At 51.7% G+C, this 11,289-nt stretch overlaps 1 protein-coding gene across 1 annotated transcript; it reads left to right on the forward strand.

Annotated features, from left to right (window-relative positions):
• The first annotated feature begins 6,990 nt into the window (after positions 1-6,990).
• On the forward strand, positions 6,991-9,688 carry SCGB1A1 (secretoglobin family 1A member 1). Its single transcript, XM_047070188.1, has 3 exons — positions 6,991-7,045; positions 8,987-9,174; positions 9,656-9,688. Exons 1-3 carry the CDS (start codon positions 6,991-6,993, stop codon positions 9,686-9,688), a joined length of 276 nt encoding a protein of 91 aa, XP_046926144.1.
• The last annotated feature ends 1,601 nt before the right edge of the window (positions 9,689-11,289 follow it).

The following is an 11,289-nucleotide window of genomic DNA, read 5'->3' on the forward strand; positions in this document are numbered from 1 at the left end:
CATGAACCATGAGATCATGACCTGAGCCAAAACCAAGAGTCGGACGCCTAATGGACGGAGCCACGCAGGTGCCCCAATCTGACAGATAATATTAAGTGAAAAAAGCAAGATCCAGAGCTGTATGTATAGAATGAGACCATTATGTGCAGGTTATTCTCTGTTTGACACTCACCCCACGCATCCATTCTCTACCTTTCTCTGATCTGCTCTGTGCCCCCAGGCAGCTGACCTCTGAGGACCACAAAAGTGGGGCCCCCTCGCTGGCTGAATATCAGCTGGTTGGCCAATGGAAGGTTCTAGCTATAGATCAGGGGATGGGACAAGAGACAAACTGGGGCATTTCTTCTGATCCCTCTCTTCCTGTTCTGATGGTGGTTGTGCTCTGCTATGACCACACAGCTGCAGGTATTGGGAGAGCGGGACACGAGGCCCTCCTAGTTGTGACACTCCAACCCCACATCGTATCAAACACGTTAAAATATACACACTTCTCACACTATGTTTGATTTTGCCTATAAACTTTTGAAAGGGTCTCTATAAATTTTATAATTCTGATCCTGAGACTACATTATGCATTTTGTTCATACAAGTTAAACTTTACTGCTCCTGCATGACGCCATGTTGTAGTTGAGCTGAGTCGCAGTAAGCTAGTTGAAATGATGTTACACAGGTAACATATTCATTAGTTACAACTTTGAGGATTTTTAAAAATATTTTGGAGCCAGCAGATACATGATAACTGAGGCGGGGGGGAGGGGGACATTCTAAAAACGCACGAGTCTTAGGCATCGGGGCCTGTGGCCAAAACGGCTGGAATGTCCAGAAGTTGCCAGGCCCTCTGGGTCAATGCAGCGATCAGTCCTCAGAGACACCAAGAGAGAAGAGAACAAACAAACCCATAAGGGAATATCTGCTCTGCCCAGGAGCTGTCTGGAGAACAAGCACGGAGCCAGAAGCCCCCTGAGCACATGTGGGGAACACCAGCAGACCTAGGGCCTCACGGCCCAAGTCCCCAGGCTGGACTTCCAGATCCCCCAGGACCTTCAGGTTCTGACTGAGCCTCTTTCTGGGCCACAGCCAGGCATACCCTCCAAGCTGGAGTCAGGGAAGGTTGAGCCCTGGCCCTGCCCCTGAATCTCCAGCAACCTAGGGGTCAGGACAAACACAGATCCAGGCACAGCCAACACAGGCCACGGTTTCAGCTGGGGGACACGGGGAGGGCTGGCAGGAAGCATACAAATTCACTGCCATGCCTTCAGGGCTAATAACCGAGTGGCTTGCCTTCCCTCAGTTTATTTTTGCACAGTGACCGGGCCACTGCCCAATGTAGCCAGAAACAGTGGCTCCCAGTCCTCACCACGTGCCAAGGCAGGCTGGAGGGTTCTGGCCTGGAGCTCAGTGTGTGGTGCTTAAGGATTTGGGGAGCAGGTGTTATAGTCTAAGAAACTGAGCCCCCCCTAACACGTTTTGCCTAACTGTCGCACACAGCAAAGAAGTTGTTGCTCTATACGTTCCTGGGCAGGGGAGAGAAATGCCCCTCACCGCCAAGCAGGGCTCTCCCAAGGACCAAGATGGAAGGGCCTGTCTTGGGATGCTTGGTGGTGGCCCCACTCAGAACTGAGATGAACCCCCAACCCCATACCTTGAAGGTCAATGCCCACCACCCCCCCACCACCACCCCGCCCCTCTGAGCCTGGGAAACCATTGCCCCGGGAACAGCAAGGGCTGGTTGTCCGTGAGGTTGAGTAAGGGCCGCATGAGGCCCTCCTAATGGCAGGGAAGATATTAGATGCTAAGTTCCTCAAAGACCCAGGAACCAGCTATTCTGTTCCCAGGACCCCGAACCATGAAGGTAAGATGTAGACAACAGAGTCCGAAGCTGTGGGTGATGGGCTGGGAGACCCACGGGTCCCTGCCGCCATCACTGCAGCCCCAGCCACGGCCACTGCTGGCTCAGAGAGGGACCCTCTAGGGGCAGCACTGGGAGGGTTTTAGGGTACCCCAGGTGGGGTGGGGGTGGGGGTTCAGCTCACCTTTCTTGCCTGTATCAGAACCATCAGCCACACTTTGTGAGTCCCCAAGGGGCATGTGACACAGACACCTGAAACTGAGCCTGAATGATGGGCTGGCCTCAAGAGACCAGATCACTGGATCATGGAGTCAGACCCAGAAGGAAGGTGATGTTTAATATCATGGGGGGGAGGTGCGGGGGTTGTTTTGTTTTGTTTTAATAATGAACAGCTTTTTATTTTCAGCTTTCAGTGGGTTTCTTGCCTCTTAGATAAGTGGCCCCTCAAATAAACCTATCATGAATCTGTGATATTCCCAAAGCAGAGGGAAATAATCAAACTAAATAAAGCTTCAGGACCCCTCTGTGATGCCTGGACCTGATGGCCCCAGAGGGAGTTGGACGAGGAAGAGAAGGACCTGGGTGGTAGACTGACAGATCTGAAAGGCCCCTCAGAGAACAGCGAGAAGGACACCATCAGAGTTGTGTCCAAGCCCATGGACTTGATGGTGACATGAGGCTGTGTCAAGATGGCCCCAGGGAGGGTGAGGCATCAAAGATGTGTCTCCGGGTTGTGTGACCAATTGGGTGGTGAGGTCATTTGCTGAGATACGGAATCCTGGGGAAAGGTTTACCAGGCTTAGGAGCAAAGATCGTAAGTCTGACTTTGTACAAAGTGAGTTTGAAGGCTTTTGAAAAATTTGGATGGGGATGTCCAGCAGGCATTGGATGGTCAAGGCTGCAACTCCAAGAATGCTGGGGGGGCGGGGTGGGAATATAAATTAGGGAGTCGTCTCAACATAGGAGGTAACTGAAACTGTGAGCACGGATGAGGTGCTCAGGAAGAGAGTACAGAGGAGGGAAGGGAGGGGAGGGAAAAAGGACTATGGAGTAACAGAGGAACTGGAAAAGGAGCATCTAGAGAGAGATGGCGGGAACGAGAACAAGACACGCACTGTCCCCACAACAAACTGTGGAGAAGAGCACAGACTGAAGTCTTTCACAAACGCTGCACTTTTAAGATTCTTGACCCAATGAACTGTCTTTTTTTTTTTTAACGTTTATTAATTTTTTGAGAGAGAGAGAGAGAACAAGACAGAGCGCGAGTGGGGGAAGGGCAGAGGGGGGGGGCACGGAATCCGAGGCAGGCTCCGGGCTCTGAGCTGTCAGCACAGAGCCCGACGCGGGCCTCGAGCCCATGAACCGCGAGATCATGACCTGAGCCGAAGTCAGACGCTTGACCCTCTGAGCCACCCCTAGGACTGTCTTGATGACACTCATCAGGTCATTCTCTGCACAGCCACCGGGCTGTGCCACCAAGTGGCCACACCATGTATCCAGGAAGCCCTCCCTGTCTGACAGCTGGTTCAGGGAAGAAAACACGGAGAGACCCTCGCTCTACAACCCTATGACTCAGGGGACAGAAAGACAGGCCCTGAGGGGCGCCTGGCTGGCTCAGTCGGTTGAGCGTCCAACTCTTGATTTCGGCTCAGGTCATGATCTCACAGTTTCGTGGGTTCGAGTCTCACGTTGGGCTCGGCGCTAACAACATGGAGCCTGCTTGGGATTCTCTCTTTCTCTGCCCCTCCCCCGCTCGTGCTGTCCCTCTCCCTCTCTCTCAAAATAAATAAATAAAAATAAATATAAAGATACGCCTGCGTATTCTATGCCTCTCTTCCGTACAGGGGGACCTCAGAACTACTGTTTCTTCGTGTGAGCTCTCATCTCCCGGCCTGGGTTCAGGTCTGGAACATGGGAGCCAGCTAAGCCATCACGGCTGCACATGTGATGGACAGAGTAGAGTAGGTGGGACAAAGGAAAAGCTCATCCTGATGACGTTGGCCGAGCACGGAAGCAGGGAGGCTCACTCAGGATCCTCTGTGCCCCGGAGACTCGAGCAAGGAAACTCAAAACAGAAAGGCCTTCCTCCTGCAGCTTCACGGTGGAGACGTGCAAATACAACACTCACCAACGTTCATTCACAGAGCACATTCTCCATGCCAGCCCCACTTACGAGGTGGCCACATACAACAGATAATATCATCATGCTCACTGTACAGACAGGGAAATCAGGGCAGAGAGGGGTGATGGACATGGCCCGGGGGTTGTTTTGTTTTAATAATGAGTGAGCTAGTGAGTGACGGGTCTGGGAGGCAACTCAGCCTAAACCCAAAACCTGTTCTCTCCTTTTATTATTATTTTTTTGGCAGGGAGGGAGGGGAGGTACGGCTGGGTGGCTCAGTCGGTCAAGCGTTCGACTTCGGCTCAGGTCATGATCTCGCGGTTCGTGGGCTCGAGCCCCGCGTCGGACTCTGTGCTGACAGCTTGGAACCTGGAGCCTGCTTTGGATTCTGTGTCTCCCTCTCTCTCTGCCCCTCTCCCATTCATGCTCTGTCTCTCTCAAACATAAATAAATGTTAAAAAAAAAAAAAAAAGCTGCAGGCTGGAGAAGGCTCCACTCTGCCCCCATCTTCAACCCTACTGTAGCCGGCATTTGCTGTCAGGAAAAAAGCACCCCATGCACCCAGCTGCCCCAGCCAGAAACTCACCCGGCTCATTCTGTCGCCTCCCTCTGTCTCACCTGCCCTATTCTAGCCCGTCCAGGCATCTCTCAGACCCTCACCTTGCCCTCATCAGCTGGTCAGCTGGTCCGAAGCCCACCGCCCCTTCTGCTGAGCCGCTCTGTCACCCCCACCCCTCCCCCAGCCCTTCCTCACAGAAGAGGCAGAGTCATCTCATCCAAAGAGAAATCGGACCACATCTCTCCAGATTAAAACCTTCCAGACTGTGCACTCACGTTCATAGCTGCATTGTTCACAATAGCTAAAATGCAGACACAGCCCAAGTGTCCACCGACCGATGAACGGATAGCAAAATGTGGTCTGCACGTACAATGGAACATTATTCGGCCTTCAAAGGGAAAGAAATTCTGCAATATGTTCCACGGACGAACTTGAGGACATTGTGCCAAGTGAAATGAGCCCGTCAGAAAGACCAGTACCATGGGATTGCGCATACATGAGGCAGTTAGGAATCAAAATCACAGAGACAGATACCCGAATGGGGACTGCCAGGGCCTGGGGACGCAGAGGGAGTTAGTGTCTAATGGGGACAGTTTCAGTTTTGTAAGACGAAAAGAGCTACAGGGATGGCTGGTGGGGACGGCTGCGAAACAACGTGAATAGATTTAATGCACTCAACCGTGCACTTGAAAGTGATGAAGATGGTAAATTTTGAATTATGTATATTTTAACACATTTTTAAAAAGCATTAAAAAGGGGCTTCTGAGTGGCTCAGTCGATTAAGTGTTTGACTCTTGATTTCAGCTCAGGTCATGAGCTCACGTTTCTTGAGATCGAGCCCCGCTTCAGGCTCATCTCGAAGGCTGGTTGGGATTCTCTCTCTCTTCCCCTCTCCCCCTGGCCCTACCCCCCTCAAAATAAATAAATAAACAATTTTTTTTTAATAATAAAAATTTAAAACATTTAAAAAAAAAAAGAAACCTCTTCCAGAGCTTCCCAGGACTCTGAGCATACAGACCTTGGCAGGGGGCCCACCCCATTCCCCACCCCCTAACACAATGCTTGGTACATAGGTGCTCAACACGAAATCAATGAATGGTCATTTGACCGAATGTTGAAGTACAAACAGGATTTGGAGAAGTAGACAAGACGGGAGGTATGTATTCCAGGCACGAGGCATCCTTTGTGAAAAGGTAGAAAGGCATGAAGAAACATACGGAATGTTCCCACATCCACAAATACTAACATAGGGTTAAATCACTATGCAGGGAAGTGGCGGAATGAGGCTAAGTGGTCAGCAAAAGCAGTGTAGATCGCACTTGAATTTTACCCTGTCCGCAAATGGATGCTTTCAAAGGGTTTCAAGACAGAGGACACGATCAGCTGGTTTTAGAAAGATCGTTCTACAGGCCTTCCCGATGAGGGCAAGTCGGGATGGGGGGCCGTTTAAGAGTTGGCTTTACCAGGCCAAGCCTGTGTCCCAAGGCAGGTGCACTGGAGAAGGAAGGGAGCAGCCACAGATGTGGCAGAGGGAGGTGAGAAGGGGCTACGGCCAGAGTCTGGAGCTGATGATATGTAAGTGCCATTGGTAAAGAATAAATGTCTCGAGAACAAGAATGGTTGGAAAGAAAGCAGGAAAGAAAGCCTTGGGAGCACAGGAGAGAGAACAGTGCAAGGAAGAGGTCAGAAGGGTCAGGGCCATTAAGAGGCCAAGCGAGATATGGACTGAGTGCCCATGGATTTGGCCACCAGGAGGGCAGGACTTAAGAGCAGTTTCGGGTGGGAACAGACCCAGCCCCGAGCAGTGCATTCTCCAGGCTGATTTGAGGCTTGGGTTTCTCGTGGGCTTTCTGGAGAAGGCCATTATCTGTCAACATGCTTCAGTCCAGGGTCTCCCCCAAGTCTGATCATGAAGATGCTCTGGTCCATGCGACACCCCCAGCCGCCTTCCTTGGAGAGGTGGTGAGAGGAGGCCAATGGAGTATCCAAAGTCCTGAGCCCCATTCCTGTCGCACCTTGTGGGATGAGCCTAAGACCTTGGTTTCTCCTGGAGCGATGGGTCCAGGTGGACTTTAATTGCCTCTGTTGATCTAGACTGCTCCCGTGCTCAAGTTCAAAGAGAGTGGCACAGGCAGCCAGGGCTCCGTGCCCTCTGACCTGGGTCCCCTTGTGGCCTCCACATGGAACTCTGGGTTTCCCCTGACCGAGTGCCCCATTGTGTGAGCTCAGTTTCAATGGGGAAAGAAACCGGGTTGAGCAAAAAGAACATTTACTTTTCCCACCAAGCTGATGCCCAAGTAAATAGTGTGGTCCCATCGGTGGAGCCCAGGCCCTGCCCTCTTCCCTCCCTCCAAGTACAGCCTGGATTATTTAAGAAGGCACCCCAGTTGAGCACACCTCACACGAGACCATCGGACCCAGAGACAGGCCAGCGCCTCACTCACCAGCCTCCTGACCACCATGAAGCTCGCCATGACTCTTGCCCTGGTCACCCTGGCTCTCTGCTGTAGTCTTGGTGAGTGCCCAGAGCCCCTCTTCCCCAAGCCCGGCTCAGGAACCCTCGCTGCCACCCGGTTGTGCTCAGGAGAGGGGGCACCTATTTTACTGGAAGGCTGACTCCCAGCCGGGAGTCTTGGCCTGTGAACAAGCCCATCTTGGGAACTTGGGGAGCACCCTGGGCCTGTGGGGAAACCAGGAAAGGATCCCATCTTCTATACCCAACAACCTCAGAATTCCAGAGTCAGAACAGACTGGAGGCAGGGCTGGAGGAGATCCAGTATGGATGTGTGTTCAATGACCAACAGAATAGGAATAATGAGCTTCTCAGAGCCCAGTTTTGGAGATCCCCCAAGACGCCAAGAGACCTTGGTACAGTGAAGCCTTCAGGTTTGGGGTCTCCACACTACTCTGGGAGCCAAAGAGGCTAGAAAGAGCTATAGAGCCCCATGTCTCCAAAAGAAACCCAAGCAAAGGCAAGGTCTCCCATTCTGGGCAGAGAGGAATATTCTAGAAAGGGATCTTCCCTTTGGGAAACTGCCAACCCAGAGTGGAGTTTTCTAAACATTTCTGTCCTCCTCCAGAAGGATGAGGAGTCTCTGAATAGTTGCAGCTGTCACTAAGAGGAAAGGAATGAGAGAGAGGGAGAGAGAGGGAAGAGGGAAGCAGGAAGGGAGGGACAGAAGGAAGGGAGGAAGGTGGATCCTACTTCTCTTGAAGCCCCCTGATCTTTTGAGAATTGAGTTACCTGTTTTTCACTCTGTATCAACCTCTTCTACTCCTTTTCATGAGCAAAGAAGCAAAAAGATTTTTATTTTTTAATTTTTTTAATGTTTATTTTTGAGAGAGAGAAAGACAGAGCGTGAGTGGGGGAGAGGCAGAAAGAGAGGAAGACACAGAATCCGAAGCAGGCTCCAGGCCCTGAGCTGTCAGCACAGAGCTCGACGCGGGGCTGGAACCCATGAACCGTGAGATCATGACCTGAGCTGAAGTCAGACGTTTAACCAACTGAGGTACCCAGGCGCCCCCCGCTTTTCATTCTTACAATAATCCTATGAAATAGGGGTATGATTCCCATTTTACAGATGAAGAAATGGAGCCAAAGATAAAGATACTTGCCAGATGACACAGTAAGTTGCAAAGCAGGGCTCAAAGTTCTGGAGAGGGCTTGACTTAGAGCGGCCACTTGGGGGTGCCCGGATTCCAGGCGGGGAAGCCGAATTTGCACACAGGCAGAAAATTCAAGGACGGGGACTGAGACTCCATGGGAAGAAGGGCCAAGTAGGGCGTAGGAAACGGCGACTCTCCCCCACATTCCTGGGAGCAGAAGCCTAAAGGGGGAGCACAACTGGGGAGCACTCTGGGTGAAGGGAATATAGTGGGGCCAGGAAGGGAAGCAAGAGGCTTGTGGGCAGGTGAGTGCACACCACAGGGCCCAGCGCCTCTTCCAGGCCAAGTTCAGGGGCTTGCACTTGGCTAGAGCCTGACTCCGCCAGAGCCGGACTCTGCCACGCCCCTCCCCGTCCCAGGAGCAAGCGGCTGAGATCATCCCTCACCCGTGGTAAGAGGCACATTTCTGGTGGGACAACCGAAGCCCTCAGTAGCCTCTCCCCAGACCCCACGTTGCATAAAAGATCAGGTCAGCACCTTCTCCCATCAGCCCTCTGCCTAGAACTCGCAGACAGAACACATGGCACCCGCCCCGCCCCAGCCCAGGAGGTGCCAGGAAGGCTCAGACAAGCCGCAGAAGGCTGCAATCCGGGAAGGAACCGCGCGGCGCCAAAGAGCCAACTCCTTGGAGCACCACCAGATCTCCCATTCAACGCATCCCTTCGACGAAAAGGCTGCTATCTCTTGCTGACAGGCCCGGCCACTTACATCTGGGGACTGGCCCGGCCAGGGGCCCTGCCAGCTTGGAAAAGGGCCCGGACACATGTGCTCTCTCTTTTCTGTGCTTCAGCTTCCGCACAGGTCTGCCAGAGCTTTCTAAACGTCATGGAAACCCTCTTCACGGGCACGCTTTCCAGTTACGCAGCCGCCGTTGAACCTTTCTTGCCAGACGCGGACATGAAAGACGCGGGAATCCAGCTGAAGAGGCTGGTGGACACGCTTCCTCAGAAGGCCAAGGAGAGCATCTTAAAGCTCACGGTACCCAGCTTCCTCGACTCACGCAGTCTGAGAGCGGATCTCCCCCCTCGCTTGGGTGCAGCCTGGGCCCATTTTTTGGAGCCTTTTCTGACCCAGTGCAAATATCCCTGGGGAAGCAGGCTCAGTCACCTCCCCCTTTTCAAGGGGCTTCTGCGGGGGCGCCTGGGTGGCTCAGTCAGTTAAGCGTCCGGCTCTTGATTTTGGCTCAGGTCCTGATCTCACCATTCCTCAGATCACGGGAGCACGGAGCCTGCTTGGGATTCTCTCCCTGCCTCTCTCGCTCTCTCTCTCTGCCCTTTCCCTGCTCTCTCTCTCCCCCTTGCTTTCTCAAAATAAATAAATCAAAACGCTTACAAGCTCAGCTCTTCCCAGACCCACTGAACCTCTTCGTTGACACTGAAGTTCCTGCATCTCATCATCTTGGTCGACCTCTGAGGTTCACTCGCCACTGTCTTGGGGGGTTTTTTTGTGTGTGTTTTAGGACAAAATCATAAGAAGCCCACTGTGTGCTTAGGATTCAGAAGCTGAAGGTCTCCAGCCGCCAAAGTCCCTGCTGCTCCCCAGACGCTTCCCTCACTGTGTCCCCAGCCTGGCTCCCTTCAATAAAGCACAAGCATCTCACCTTTGTGTCCCAAATCCCCCCTCTTTTTTGTTCCCCTGCTCCAGTGGGAAAGTTGTCACTGCTAGGGCAAAGGTAGCAAGTGCAAAGGGGCAAAGGGAAAGTCACTGGCTGTGCAAACATATCTCCAAGGAGCCCAGGAGTCTCACTTCCTGTTCCCCACACGCACCAGGCTCCTCACAGTTGGCAGGAGTGGGGACCGGCACACAGTCCCTTGCCGGGGCAGAGAGCCACCCAGGGCCCTGCTCAAACTTAACCCACGGTGGAAGAAGGGAGGGTCCAACGGGGTGGTGGCTGCCCTCAGACGCCCCAACCCGCATCCATTTAGTGATGGAATCCACTGCTCTGTTTCTTCCAGTCTCTTTGGAATCCCGCTCTTGGGTGAAAAAGTAAATAGTTAAGGTGATTATGCTACCCAGACATGCCCGCAAGTAAAGATGGCGCTTTCCAGAGAGTTCTGTCTCCTGTAGACAAATGGTGGACATTTCAAGCATGTGGATAGAGCAGTTGGGATCTGTTAGGGATTGGGTGGCCCTGTGTCAGAGGCGCCTCAAGTCACACACAGCACACAACCATGCGTGGAAGGAATCGGTTTCCTGTAAGACACTTAGGCAACAAAGGCCGGAGTGGGGAATAGGCTCAATTCCTCCATTAGGGACCCAGGGTGTTTGGGGTGCCTTCGAGAATGACGGACCCTGACTCCTCAGGGTCAGCAGTGGGTTTCACTTGGAGTCCCGAAAGATGGCGGGTTAGATTTTTTTCTTCACTTCACATTTGTCAGATGAATTATTTATCAAACTATTTTCTTTTTTGTTTTAATTCACATCCAAGTTAGCACATGGTGCAACACTGATTTCAGGAGTAGATTCCTTAGTGCCCCTCCCCCATTTAGCCCATGCCCCCTCCCACAACCCCTCCAGCAACCCTCTGTTTGTTCTCCATATTTAAGAGTCTCTTAATGTCTTGTCCCCTTCCCTGGTTTTGTACTCTTTTTGCTTCCCTTCCCTTATGTTCACCTGTTTTATATCTTAAAGTCCTCATATGAGTGAAGTCATATGATATTTGTCTTTCTCTCACTGACTAATTTCGCTTAGCATAATACCCTCCAGTTCCATCCACATGGTTGCAAATGGCAAGATTTCATTCTTTTTGATTGCTGAGTAATACTCCATTGTGTGTATTATATATATATCATATATATATCATATATCATATTATATAAATATATGATATATATATATATATGTATCTTCTTTATCCATTCATCCATCGATGGACATTTGGGCTCTTTCCATACTTTGGCCATTGTTGATAGTGCGGCTATAAACATGGGAGTGCATGTGTTCCTTCGAAACAGCACACCTATATCCCTTGGATAAATACCTAGTAGTGCAATTGCTGGGTCATAGGGTAGTTCTTTTTTTAGTTTTTTAAGGAAACTCCATACTGTTTTCCAGAGTGGTTGCACCGGTTTGCATTCCCACCAGCAGTGCAAA

Source organism: Lynx rufus, unplaced genomic scaffold, assembly GCF_022079265.1.
Source record: "Lynx rufus isolate CCGP_SWC_20201006 ecotype Redwood Valley unplaced genomic scaffold, mLynRuf1.p SCAF_9, whole genome shotgun sequence".
Classification (NCBI taxonomy): domain Eukaryota; kingdom Metazoa; phylum Chordata; class Mammalia; order Carnivora; family Felidae; genus Lynx; species Lynx rufus.